Genomic DNA, 15,033 nt, shown 5'->3' with positions numbered 1-15,033 from the left:
TCAGTTACAGGCCTCTCTCATTTTTGTAAGTGGGAGAACTTGTACAATTGGCATCTGACTAAATACTTTTTCCTCCACTGCAATATTATTCAACCAAAATTTTATTGCAGTCCAAAGACCCAAATAGTTCAGCAGTAAAAAAGTACACATAGTGCGGACAGATTAATAAAATGATAAAACCGATTAAAATGCAGAATGATGCACAATACAAGGTGCAAATGAACAAGAGTGAGAACACTGCAAATAAATACAGGGCAGATTTCAGCCTGAGTCTAATATAAGAAGTTGCCTTATTCTTGCTACTAATATGATTCACTGTTGCACTAACACGTTTTTGATAGCACTATATACAAACATCTGCAATTTACTGCTATGAAAAATATGATTTAGTCATCAGAAGAACATAAAAGGTGATGCACTGTACACAATAAGCAGAAACTGACTGCGGTTCAGCTGAAATGCACACGCCTAATACAAAACTATGTCAGCACACCGCACTTTGGGAAACTTGTGTTTTTTTGAAAATGATCTCGAATACCAGGAAATTGTTCTTTTATCTATGAATCAGGTGTATTTAATTTCATCAACACCCTGATCATTTACAGGATACTATTACCCGCAAGCTGATGAGGAAAATGACCAGTTCTGTATTGCTACTGAAATGACAGATTTTAACATTTTTAGAAAGCTCTGTCCCAACTGGTATGTAGCACTGCTTTTCATTAAAGCTTTAATAAATATTTCTTTAATAAAGAAATATTAAATCATGGATATTTCACAAACATAAGGACCACATCCAAGTTGATTTCCTAAATAGGGAAATATATGATATCGATTTCTGTGAATAATACAAAACAGCTTACCTGTGATGCAACCTCAGATGCTTTTTTGTTGGATGAAGTTTCTGTTGGAGGAGGTGGTGGTGGTGGTGGAGGAGGAGGAGGAGGTGGTGGATGTGGCAGCAACCTAGGTGCTTGATTTTCTAGAAGAGAAAGATTCATCATAATTTTGAATACACGGGCTTGAATTTTGTTGCGAGTCACAACTATAGTATACTAATGAAGTAAGAGAAATTATATAAGTGTTGACTTATCAAGTTATCACCAATTGAATGAGGCAACTCTATTTAGGTTTCACAAGATAAATTAAGTCATGCATTTAGTTGAAGGGCATTCCAATATAATGTTCAGCAGATTAATGCCATATAATTGACAATAAATAAATTATAGATTTATTTAAAAATCAGCATGTTTTGATAACTTGGAACATTGGGTTTGAAAATAGATTTGATAATATGAAATGTTAGAAAATTAATTTAATAATACAGATACTGAATATATTTTTAATTTGGAAAGTAACTGTTAATTAACTTGTCAATTAAACTGGTAAGCATTGGGCAAGTCCATGAGATTTCCGGAGTTAATAAAAACTGTTGTAACTCACTTTCTCAAAAGGTCTCATTTATTCTTTTAAAATTATAAAAGAATAAAATGGGACTTACAAAGACCAGGATTCCATAGAACTGAACTATGGCAGTTAGAGTTGTGTCAAATTGCATTAATTCACAGTGTAGATGCATGCAAAGAGATGGAAAAGCCAAGACAAAAAAGGAATTTAGCATATATCTCAGGAAACCTTATCACTTCATTAATCAAGGGCCTAGCAGTATATGAAAAACGAATTACAAAGTGATTTGCTGCAGTTCACCACAATAATGTAATATGAAATATACACTGAAATGAGTCCAGCATATAATCAATGGAGAGGGGTTACAGAAGAGAATACTGTACTCCTGCCTAGAACATTTTCATTTTATACAGACCTAAGAGAAGTGGGGGAACTTCCTTTTTGGCTAAAAGGCCTTCTTGCAACATTATATGATACCCGTATATTATAACACAATATACAGTAGAAATCCATTTAGAACAATACAGGGAGAGAAGTTACTGAACAGTTCCCTGGATTTCATAGTTCCTTTATACAAGCATTCTGTGGGGTATTCTGACAGTGTCCCGGACGCCTGAGGGCTTTGGTTTAGCTGCTAAGCAAACAAATAACTTTTCCCAGCACAATTTCCTTCGATGGCTCACCTCCTCCTTTCCATTATTGTTTTCCTTCTTTCTCAAACTTAGCTGTTTTCAGCTCTACTGCCTTTTCAAAGAAATCAAGAGTCTGTTATTGGTCTGCTTAATAGAGCCACATGACACATTTCCTTCAATTCTAACATTACTTCTCCTGATGTAGCCATCTTTCCTGTTTTAATAAATATGACGAAAGGAGAGGCAGCTACCGAATGTATCCTAACAGTTTAATGACCTAATTTACTAAGGATTATTTTTAACTTAGTAATAACTTAAGTACTGTAGTTCATGAACTAGTTCATGCCAAGGATTGCATGTTTCCCACAGATATATCAGCTTTGTATCATTATTCAAGTGCAGTGGTTGGAGATATGTAACTTACCAATTCTAGATATTGCTGCTGTGCTTGTTTCTGAAGGAACAGAATGGTTGAAGGCTGACAAAGGGATTTTCATTTGTATGTTACTCCTACTGGTGGGAGGAGTATAGATCCCTGAAGTAGTTACAGTAGCCAAAGTAGTCCTTGTAGCTTGTGCAACAGGATGTGCTGCTGAGACAGCTTGTACTGCGAGAGTTGTTCCTATTGAACAGCCAACACTTGCTGGAGAGTTCCTTTGAATACTGGAGTTGGGTACAGAAGGACTGTTGTTGGGTTTTGCTGAATTAGCCGATGGCAAAGCCAATGGAGTTTTGGTTAGGTTACCAACATTAGATGAGCTTTGTACAGGAATAAACTCAACACTGCCAGATTGCTGGTTTGTAACCAAGGTGCCAGTATGGCCTTGCAGAAGCTGAGGTTGGGAAGACATTGCAACAGGTACATGCAGTATTACCGGCAAGGACTGCAGAGAAACAGACATTGGCTGTGTGTTGCCACCAGACGCCTGGTTTGTGCCAACTACTGTTGCTGTGTTAGGTGCAGGAATAACAGGTGCACAGGTGATCGGTGTTAGTGGTTTGGTATGTCCGCTGATTTGTGTTTGAGGTGTAGTAATAGTAGTAGCAGACACTATAAAAAAGAAAAGGAGAAAAGTTTTAAATTTTGTTCCAATGAACTACTATGAACATATGGAAAGATTTGGGCCTTCAAATCCTTTCTGACATATGGCAACCCTATAATGGGGTTTTGTTCTCAGAATTAGTTCAGTTGGCGTTTGCCCTTGCCTTCCTGAGACTAAGGAGAATTTGAACTCTGGTCTCCAGAGGCACGGTGCAATGTTCAAACCACTACACCATGTTGGCTTGGGCCTGGGTGGTCCTAATTCCCCTGTCTACCTCCCCCTTGCAACTGCAGGAGAAAAATGGGGGAAATGCTGCTGTTTGCAATTTGAAACATTTGGGGCATACCATATATACTCAAGTATAAGCAGAATTTTTCAGCCACCTTTTTAGGCTGAAAAAGTCCCCCTTGGCTTATACTTGAATCAGAGTTATTTATTATTTTACTCTGTTGTTATATTGTTGTTGTTATTATTATTATTATTATATTACATTTATTATTTTACTGTTTATTATTACATTTGCATTATTTTACTGTATTATTATTATTACATTTATTAATTTACTCTATCATTATTATTTTTATTTCATTTATTATTTTACTCTATTGTTGGAAGGATATGTAAGCATATTTACATTGAAGAAAGTTAGGATAATAGTTTAATCAGAGTTGGACAGTCTTATCTTAAATTACAGTTTTATGTAAATATTCAAAAACATTTAACCTACGGATGCCTCAATTAATGTAATTTTATTGGTATCCATTTTAATTTTGAAATTCACCAGTAGTTCCTGCATTTCCCACCCTTGGCTGATATTCGGGTCAATACATTTTCCCAGTTTTTTGTGGTAAAATTAAGTGTCTTGGCTTATATTCAGGTCGGCTTATACTCAAGTATATAAGTTTCCAACTTCAGAATTTGTGAATGATCTTTGTAACAAATAAATAAACGAAAACATCTCTGTGTGGCTGTTCAACATCTAACTACAGGCAGTCCCAAAGTTATGAACAAGATGGGTTCTGTAGGTTTAGTCTTAAGTTGAATTTATATGTAAGTTGGAGTTACATTTGTAACTCCAACCAAATATATGCATTTTTAAGCTTTCAATGGCATAGGAAAGCATTAACACCCTCATGGTGTTTGTTTTGCTGTCTGTGCCTCCGTTCAGAAGATTTCACCTCACTTTGTCTGTATGATAATTGGATTTTGGAAAAAAATTGGCTTATTGTGTAAACAAAGATTGGTGAGAAAGCTTCAGGGGAGACATCTTTTCCCCATGAAAACTTCCAGGAGTGAATTTTCCTTCCTAGAAGTAGATTTCTCTCGATTCCTGTTGTCTCACCTCTGTTCTTAACTATGAATCATTTGTTAGTTAGCTGTTTGTAACTCAGCCACTGCCGCTATTTAGAAAGCATTTTGAAAGACTCTTGGGATTACCTGATTCCCCATTTATGAATAAAATAAAATTTAATAGCAACTTGGGATTGTGTGTTCTCTCATACATCAGACAATACACCTCTACTACAGTTTGTCTTAAAGCAGGAGTTGACAACCCTCAAGACAACTGGAGTGCACTTTCACCAGCAAATTCAGGAAATTCAAAATTCACTAATTTTGAATTTCTTTTAATTCCAAAAGCCCCTACAGATGTGAGGGGGAATTTTACCAATTTTATCTCTCTCTGGCCCCTTTTAGGCCCAAGAGAGGCTTTCATCACAAACAGGAAGTTACCTGACATTTTTTTAAAAAGCATCCCCTAGCCTAAAATGGAGGTGGGGAGAACAAATATGCTGAGAGATATGCAAAATTGTCCTCTATATTCCACAGAGAGCATTTGCAACATAAAAGGTTATGGGCTCTCAGGCCATAGCATAATTAATGTGAAGTTCACCATGACATTTTGTCCCACACTCCATGGCAGGTGACGCTCTGATTTTCTATAGATGTTTCTTTGGAAGGGTATCTTCAGGGGATCGTATTCTACAATCCTGAAACACTTCAGTTTTGAAAAGGAAAGTAATCACTGCCACTATAGTTTTCGTCTAGCACAATTACACTGATACTTATAAAATGCTTCCAAAGGGGAAAAAATGTTGTACCTGAAATCGGAAAATATTTTTACCTGTATTTGTTGTGCTCTCTCCCACATTTCTCTTGGACTCAAGCATTTGTCTTACTGTGCCAGCATTTCTATGAAATAAATATTTATGTTAGCTATGACAAGCAATACAGCTGTAGAAATAAGTAGTACAATGCTAGATCCTATTCAGTTCTGGAAGGCTACGATGTCTTTTTGATGCATTTCCACTAGGTTGTCCAGGTTACATTGGCTGCTAGAGATCCGTTTCTAGAGCACATGTTTCTTCAAAGCCTGCCTCTGAGGCAAAAACTTTTTTAATATCAACTAACCATAGAACAAAGAGGAAACCTGCGAAGGAAATCCAATCCAAATCAAAACTAACATGAGAATCGGGCTACAATCATTAGATTATATTACTAAATCTCCTCCTCCTCAACCTCCACCCTCCCCGCACACCTCTCCCTAATCCAACCCACACCCCTCCCCACCCCCACCCTCCCTATCCACACTCCCATACCTGCATCATCATTTACCGACATACTTTTACTATTGATATGTCGATGATTGACACTCTCTCGATGTACCCCTTTTAAAATCATCAATAAAAATCACTTAAAAAAAAAAAGCCTGCCTCTGAGGGTCATGGGAACCAAAGTATTATGGAAGAATAGCTTGGATAACCACCTGTGCTTCATCAACAAACTACTTCATAAGCCTTCCTGCAATAGAACCTCAAGTTGAAGAACCCCTTGGAGCAAGTATTGAAGAAACAAGTGGCAAGAGACATGAGCTGTCCTCTGGTGGAAGGTTGCATGCTAGAGGGCCACCTCTTTCTCCTGTATGTCTGTAAAGTGGGTAGAAGGGGCCACCTACTATTTCACTACCACAGTCCTTTCACTTGCAAAGCTCCAAAAGAAAAAAACCCATAAATAATATGAGCTCCTGCTGAACCGGTTGGCAAGCAGAGAGAACCCAAACATAGTGGATTACTCCTGATGTCATCCTGAGAACATATGAACAGACCCATGCTTTTAACAGCAGAAGACATAAACAGTCCACAATAATTAGGATACAAAAAATATAATCCCCCAAACTTTTTATATTTTTAATGGAACAACTGTAATTCCAAGAACGATTTTAAACATTCCACACAATGCATGTCTACATTTTCAAAGCTTACCGAAACTGCGCGTTGTTGATACCACCTGTATCACTGACTGCTTTTCCTGGGGAATGTGGATCCTGCAAAGTGATGCAAATTAAATGAGGTCTGTGTTTTAAAAGTTGTACTTCATACATGGTCACTATGCTTATGTCTTTTGAAACTCAACTTCTTATTCTTTAAGTTCATTTATTATATGTTGTCCCCTTCTCTGGAATATCAAATACTGAAATTCTATATGTATGGCAATACTGGTATGCCTACCTACATTTTTTCAACAATCCTGTTCTCTCATGGTACCACACAACACAGGGGAAGAACTTTCTGTTGCAAAAAAGTATTAAGATGACATATCTGATTTCCTCACCCCAATGTATTACAAAACAAATCAAAGCCACCTCTTGAAACAGAGGTCTTTACTCTGGTTTATGAGTGACATTGCACAGAGTATGCCAGAAGTGTGAAGTGCTCAACTCTAACAGAACAAATCAGCAATTCCTTTGTAGTAAAGCTAATTCTGTGAAGTATTTGAAATAATATTACATATTATTGATGTTTCACACCAGTAGGTAATAATAACAATTATAAAGTTCTGTTGCTATTTTTTAATCATGTTAATACTAATGGTAGGATTTCCAGGCATCTCAACTTACTTTGTATTAGTAAATATATACTGCATGTCCTAAATTAGAAGGCAAAGATTTTTTAAAATAACAACTAGACTACTGAGTTTGAAATCTTGTGGTTATGGTTTATTTCTTTAATTCTATAGGAGCACTAACGGCAGGACATTTCGCCCTGTTCTTCCTGTCCTAATTTTTAGTCGATAATAACTCATTGTCTATCTAAGACTAAATATCAACAAAGTCATGCACAAATAATCTCTGATAAAATACCACTAACTGAAGATATTCTGGTTCACTACAGTCTGAGAACCCCCCCCCCCCCCCGTTTAACCCTTTAAGTGATTGAAAACATGTTAATTCTGCTTAATTCTTTAAACAGAAATAAAGGTTTATCAAGTTAATATACAAACTTTCTCATCCCTTGAATTGTATAGCCACTTATTTTGTCTAGGAGTATTTTTCATGAAAAAAATGTGAGAATGCCTTGAGTATGATTACCACAATTATTTCGAACAGTAAATCAGAAAAGTAGCAAAAAGTTTAATTCTTACTTCAGGCTTTTTTTTGGAGTCTTCTCTGGCTGCTCCAAACCTTTTTGTCAATCTTGCAATTTTAGCCTTTAAAGAAGTGGTAAACAACATGTAAATAAGATTTTAATTTTTCTTCTTCCAATAATATATTTGACACAAGTCAACTAGTGACTACTGTTGGTTCCACTCAGCATTTCTTTAAAAGGTGTGTCATAACTCTGCATCCTTGCTATAAGAGAGGCCTATGGCAGAACACTAACCCAACCAGACAAATTCCTCTGACATATTTCATTATGCATAATGGGCAAAGAGGGTGATATGGAAGATGATATGCTTCTTATCTCTAAGAATACTGTTCACATCCTTAGGAATTATAAAATAAGAAGAATCCACCAGACAGGACAAGCAGCAGCCACATCCCACAAATAAAAACATCATTAACATTTGTAATTCAAATCAGAGAAATATAAGTATTTTTTAACCATAAAGTAGCCCTTGAGCCACATACATTTCTCATAATGGGAAATTAGTTGCATTTTTAATATAACATCTTACAAAATGGGTACCACATTTCAATTACCTTGTCTCTGTATACTCAAGAATTTCACAATTGGTATTTTTCATTAATGCCAGTTATTGTATTTCTATTATTGCTGTTAAATAAATTAAGTTCTCATGTAGGGGAGCATATTATTTTCCATGAATACAGCTATAACCACTAGTATTGGTGAAAATCCATTTTTACCTCAAAATTATTAATTTGTGGGCAGAATCAGAGTGCCTAGGTGAATCTTCAGCATCCAACACTACTGTCTCTGCTTCTATAATTAGATTAATTGGAGAAATAAACTACCTGTAACCGTAGTTTTCCGAGTGGTCACCTGTGAACTCGCACCTGAGCAGACAGCTTCAGAACCGTCTAACTAGATTTGAAAACTTTGGCGGTTGGCCCCGCCCATTCTCCCCTTGCAAGTATAAATAGCAGGTGTGCGGAGCTACTGCCTCAGTTCTTCTGCTGTGGAAGCAGCTAGAAAAACCGAGGCATGACAAACAACGGGGAGGATGTGTGGGGCTGTGCGAATTCACAGGTGACTACTTGGGAAACTACGGTTACAGGTAAGCAACCTATGTTTTCCCATCGTGGTCAACTGTGAATACGCACATATGGTAGACTAGTGAGCTACTAACCTTGGCTGGTGGGCGTCATACCACCACAGAGAAGACGACTGCCCTTCCAAACAAAGCATCCCTCTTGGAAGAGATATCCAGTTTGTAGTGCGTCACAAAGGTCAGTGGTGTGGACCAGATGGCATCACGGCACATAGCCTCCAAAGGAACACCCCTCATAAGGGCCGCAGATGTGGAAATGGATCTTGTAGAATTGCCTTTCACAGTCTGCGGAGGATCTCTACCTGCCATTTTATATGCTAGCCGAATTGCTGATACTATCCAGGAAGATAGACGTTGGGCTGATACTGGAAGGCCACTTGCATCTCTCCAGTATTTCACAAACAATCTTGGAGACTTCCAAATCCCCACTGTCCTATCAACGTAATACGCACATCTAACAAATGGAGGGATTTTCCAAAGTAGTTTCTGGATTCTGGAAAAAGGCCAGTAAATTTAATTCTTGAGACATATGGAAGCTGGAAGCCACTTTGGGAAGAAAGGCTACGTCTATGCGAAGCACCACCTTGTCCTTATGAAAACGGAGGTATGGTTCGTCCACCCAGAGAGCACACAGTTCACTAGATCTCCGAGCAAGGAGGTCTTCCAGGACAGATAGAGCATATTGGCCGTACCTAAGGGCTCAAACGGAGGTTTCATTAGAAAGGACAAAACCAGCTCAATGCTCCAGGCAGGCACCAACGGGACAACTGTAGGCTTAATATTCCCAAACCCTTTGTGGAAAAGTCTGACTAAGGGATCAGCAAAACAAGAGGGTAGGCCGGACTTCCTTCTGAACCAGGAAATGGCTGCAAAATAACATTCCAAAGAAGATAAGGATAGGTCTGCTTTGGATAGAGAAACCAGAAAATCTAACACTAAGGAAACTGGGGCTAACACAGGGTCCCATCCTTTTTGGGAAGCAAACTTGGAAAAACGGGACCACTTATAAATATAGAAGTGTTTAGTGGAGGGCCTGTGGACTGCTTCTATTATCTCCACAACTGGTTTAGAAAGGGAGGATAAACCAATTAGTGATTGGGAAGCACCCTCCATGTTGTAAGCCTTAGGTTCTGGACATCTGGATAAAGAACCTTCCCTTCCTGGGATGTTAGGAGGTCCACTCTGGAAGGGAGGCGGACATACACCCCTTTGGACATCTCTAACAGGGGAGTGAACCATTGTTGGCAAGGTCACCAAGGAGTCACCAAGATGCACCCCCCCCCCCATCCTGCTGCAATTTAGCAATCACCCTGAGCAGAAGAGGGAACGGTGGGAAGGCATACATGGGAAGAACATTCCAAGTTGAAGGCAACGCATTGCCCAGACATCCCTGATCTAGATTCTTCCTTTGGCGTGCACAATAAAGAGGACACTTTGCGTTCTGTGGGCTGGCAAATAGATCCAACTCTGGAGAGCCCCACATCAGGAAGAGATTTCAAATGGCCTCCATGTTCAAGGACCATTTGTGATGGGTGAGTGGGGTCCTGCTCAATGTGTCTGCCAGAATGTTTTCTTCTCCTAACATGTGGATTGCGGTGTCTATGCACCACTTCCAGATCTTTAGGGTTAAGTGCAAAAGTGGAGGAGAATGAGTGCCTCCCTGTTTGTTCAGGTAATACATCACTGTAGTATTGTCCATCACCAGTTGTACCACTTTTCCCAAAAGCACAACCTCGAAGACCTTTAGTGCTCTTTCTACGGCCAGCAGTTCTAGTATGTTTACATGTAGTATGCTTTTTGTGGGTGACCAGAGGCCATGTGCTATGAGGCCTCCCTGTTGGGAGGAGTCTGTAGTAAGGACCTTGGATGGAGTAGATTGACGGAAGACCTGCACAAACATTGCTGTGGTAGGTCCCCCATGTCAAGGAGTCGCAAACACTGAGGCATCACAAAAAGCATACGAGGGCTGTCCGAAGTGGGGTTATAAACAGAGAGGAACCACACCTGAAGGGACTGCAGATGAAGTCTTGCATGAGGGGTAACAAAGGTGGTAGAAGCCATGTGGCCCAACAAAATTTGGACCTGTTTGGCTGAGACTGTGTGAATTGGTGGCCTGCAAAACCAAGGTCCGAAGGGCCTGGAAACGCTCTTTGGGTAAGAAAGCCCTCTGTTGTTCCGAGTCCAGCACAGGACCAATAAATTGGATTTTGCGGGTTGGCTGAAGCTGAGATTTCTCCAGGTTCACGACGAGACCTAGGGACCGGGGCAGAGAGAGTGTAGATCTAACATGGACCTCTGAGCGGTAGCATGAACTATTTCCAATAATCTATATATGGGTGAACCGTAATTCCCTTAGTGCGTAGATGTGCTGCCACTATGGCCATGCACTTAGTGAAAACACATGGAGCAGTCATTAGCCCAAAGGGCAGAATATTAAAGCAAAACGCTTGATTACCAGTCTTAAAGGCAAGGAATATTCTGTGATTCTCTGCTATTGATAAATGGAAATAAGCGTCCTTCAAATCAGTTGTAGCGAACCAGACTTTTTATTCAACAGCGGAAGTATTGAGGCAAGGGAAACCATTTGAAACTTTCTAGAATGTATGTACTTGTTCACCCCTCTAAGATCTTAGAACCACCCCACTTTGATACTAAGAAATAGCGGGAGAAGTAACATTCGAAGAAAAAAGTAGGATGCAGGTGAGAGATTGCTCCTTTCTGTAATAGAGCAGCAACTTCCTCTAAAAGTGGTGGTGGGGGGGAGGATTGGTGAACCTTAGGCAACCAACAGGTGACTGCCTACTAAACTCAATAGAGTAACCTGACTGAATAATTTGGAGGACCCACCGATCAGAAGTGATTGTTGCCCAGGTGTCAAAGTACTGCGCCAGGCGATTTCCAAACATGGGAAAATAGGTCCCCCAGTCTGCTTGGATCTATTTTTATATGGTTGAAATCGGTTCTTAGACCCATACTGCTGTTTCCTGCCCTGGGGTCTAGCATTATTGGTGGTACGGCCCCTTGGAACAAAACCTGAAGAATTACCAAAATTCCTTCTGTAAGTAAAGAAGGGGTTGCCACCAGGGGTTTTGCTGGAAAAAGGCTGTGGGGGATACCCAAACTTGTGCGCTGCCTGACACACTTCTTGGTTATGTTTTCGTTTTTCGTCAAGTAAAGGGTTAAAAAGTCCTTCATTCATAGGCAAATCTTCAGCTAAAGCACAACCTTCTTCAGAAAGGGTTGAAGAGCGTAGCCAGCCATGCCGACGGATGGACGTGGCGGTACAAGCAGTTTACCCGCGGACTCTGCCATATGTTTCACAAAGTCTTTTTGAATTCAAGAGAGGGTTAAAGCCTCCGCCTGTAAGGCTTTAGGCAGACGCTGTTCTTCGAGAGGCAAAAGGTCAAAATATGGCAAGATTTTGTTCCACAAGAAGGTCTGGTATGCACTCATGTATGCCGCATAGTGCGACATACGAGTAAGGAGTCCTGCTGACAAGTGTACTTTCTTTCCCATAGAAGCTATCTTTTTGCCCTCTTTGTCCACTGGTGACAAAGTTGGTTTTCTTGAACGTCTACACTGAGGTACTTCGGCCACAACAGTGTTTGGTCTAAAGGGGCAGACTAATCAGTCTGCTGCAGATAAATCAATCTTGTATGAAGAGTCAACTCTCTTGGGAATTGTAGGGGCAATGGCTGGGGGCATACCAGGCACCTTGCTTAACTTTAGAAGGTATGGTAAATTTGGAAGTGCTGGTGTTGTAGGTAGCTGTTGCTCATTTGAAGGAAAAAGAGCATCCTCCACAGGAGCTGGTAGCTTAGGAGTAGGAAGGTCCAATGCTTTGACCACTCGTGAGACTAATCTAACAAATTTATTGAAATCTTCTCCTGGAGGTAAGTGTTGAATATCCTCCTTAGCCTCTTTATGAACAGAAGCTTCTTCATCTGATGTTTCTGACTCATCAAGTTCTATTATTTTATCTAGATTGTCTCCTCCTGTAATTACATTATAGCCAATAGGCTGCTAGTTGTATTGAGCAGTAAGTTGCACTGTCTGTACAGATGCTGGCTGAGCCATAGAGGGCACTAGCAGTACTGTCCTATGATTAGTGGCAGGCTGTACACTAAAGGGCGCTAACTGCGCTGGTTCTTGTGTTGTACCCGATATGGTCACAGAGGGCACTTGAAAAGCCACATCCGGTATTGGCCCATACTGCATGCCAAATGGAAAGATATCTCCCTGCTTTCATTCCCTCTTGGGAAGGTAAGAAGGGAGGGGCCCAAAGTAGAAATATTGTCCCCTCTGGAATATTTGCCAGTAGGCAGGATTTGAGGGAATGGCCAGATGGCTAGGTGCATGTCCACTCCAGCAAGAAGAGGCTTGAGACCAGCGGGCATGTCTCTTGCCTCTTCTGCGGGATTGATGTCCCAATATGGTTGAGGGGCTGGAGGAGGAGGGACTCAATCCGCTTCTCGAGATGGAGCGATTGCGACGTCAATGCAGAGATCGACATCGGGAAGGTGGGTGATCACGCCTCTGGTGCGAACAAGCCCTTGAGCAGGCTTGGGACGGATATGGGCCTGAAGGCAGGGGCGGAACCAGAAGTATACCATCTTCCTCTTGATCTTGGGCCTCCGGTATGGAGGGCGTTGGGAGGAATGGCGTCGGTATCGAAAGAGATGGTGGTGTAGGGTCTGGGGCCAGAATCTCCTCAGGGGGCTGAGGGCCCTCCCCACTCGCAAGGGGAGAGTTAAATCGAGCTGCGCAATCAATGCGGTTAGGCTCTGATTGCCATGCTCCTGCCCCAAAAAAGGAGCTGCCGTTTTCTGAGGTGGGGCAGCAGATGTCCCAACCCTTTAGGGAAGGATTTTTCTGGCTTCACTGGAGCCACCATGACCCTTCACCTTCTTAGTTTTTTTCTTTTTTCCGGAAGGTGCCATCTTTTCAACAGCCACCATTGGTAAGGCGTTATTGCTATTACCCCTTGAGGGGGCAGAAGCACTGACAGCGCTATTGGCCTGGGATGGAGGGAGCAAGGCTCACTAGTATAGCTCAGCCTTAAGGCAAGACACCCTATTTTTTCTTGTTTGGGGTGTAAACACCTGGCAGATAGTGCAAGACTGGGATAGATGGCTGTCCCCCAGGCAGAGAAGGAAGAGAGAATGGCCATCATTCTCTGAATAAAAAGTTGAGCATGCAGTACAGCGCTTAAAGGCTGATGGAGCCGCCGTATTCTCCACAGGGGAGTGGATTGTTTATTAGTAAACCTTCAGTAAATCCAAGAAACAGTCTGAGCTCAGGAAGGGAGAGAGACAGTGAAATGATATGCAACCCAGTCAAAAACACAGGCAGTCCTAAAGGCAATTTGTAAGCAAAGGTTCTTTTGCTGCTGACAGAGCGGCAGATCAAAAGAACTGAGGTGGTGGCTCCGCCCACCTGCTATTTATACTCACAAGGGGAGAGTGGGTCGGGCCAACCGCCAAAGTTTTCAAATCTAGCTAGAAGGTTCCGAAGCTGTTTGCTCAGGCGCAGAAACTACCATATGTACATATTCACAGTTGACCACGATGGGAAACCTTATATATTCGAGTATAAGCCGAACCGATATAAGCCGAGACACCTAATTTTACCACAAAAAACTGGGAAAACCAATTGACTTGAGTATAAGCCAAGGGTAGGGAATGCAACAGCTACTGGTAAATTTCAAAATAAAAATGGATACCAATAAAATTACATTAATTGAGGCATTAGTTAAATGTTTTTGAGTGTTTACATAAAACTGTAATTTAAGATAAGACTGCCCAACTCTGATTAAATCATTATTCTAACCTTCTTCAATGTAAATGTGTTACATATCCTTCCAATAATAACAGAGTAAAATTATAAATGTAATGAAAATAATAGAGTAAAATAGACATCAATAGAGTAAAATAATAAATGTAATAATAAGTATAATAAATGTAATGTTAACAATAAATTGAGAAAAAATAATAAATGTAATAATAGAGTAAAATTATAAAAATAAAAAATAGCGTGAAATAATGGTAATGTATTAATAATAGAGTAAAATCATAAATGTAATAAAAATAATAACAGAGTAGAATACTACATAACCTTGACTCGAGTATAAGCCATGGGCATTTCCACCCTTAAAAAAGGGGTGTGTGTGAAAAACTCAGTTTATACTGGAATATATATAGTATTTGAAGTTATTAGCTTCTATCGAACCAAATTAATGGTGATCTTCAAAATCACCCTATTATCATCAATCCTGCGCAGATCTTCCAGACTCAGAACTGTAGCCTCCTTCAGTCCATCTTTAATGCAGTTATCTCATCCTATTACTTTCTGACTTACCAAGCATGTATTGTGTTTCTAATTATTTATGCCGTCTCATAATATCTCCAAAGTATAACAGTCTCAATTTAGTCATCCTGGCTTCT

General features: G+C 40.2%; 1 protein-coding gene across 6 annotated transcripts in view; it reads right to left on the bottom strand.

Moving 5' to 3' along the window:
- The window catches only part of ATF7IP (activating transcription factor 7 interacting protein), a 94,508-nt gene that overhangs the window by 14,444 nt on the left and 65,031 nt on the right, over positions 1-15,033 (bottom strand). For all 6 annotated transcript variants that reach the window (XM_060777185.2, XM_060777188.2, XM_060777183.2 and 3 more), the window contains exons 6-10: positions 7,502-7,567; positions 6,343-6,404; positions 5,205-5,272; positions 2,464-3,090; positions 864-982 (exon numbers count right to left, since the gene is read on the bottom strand). In XM_060777185.2, the coding sequence (XP_060633168.2) occupies positions 864-982; positions 2,464-3,090; positions 5,205-5,272; positions 6,343-6,404; positions 7,502-7,567 (942 nt within the window). The remainder of the gene's footprint in view (positions 1-863; positions 983-2,463; positions 3,091-5,204; positions 5,273-6,342; positions 6,405-7,501; positions 7,568-15,033) is intronic.

Source organism: Anolis sagrei, chromosome 5 (genome assembly GCF_037176765.1).
Source record: "Anolis sagrei isolate rAnoSag1 chromosome 5, rAnoSag1.mat, whole genome shotgun sequence".
NCBI lineage: Eukaryota > Metazoa > Chordata > Lepidosauria > Squamata > Dactyloidae > Anolis > Anolis sagrei.
This window is presented reverse-complemented; position numbering and strand designations above follow the sequence as displayed.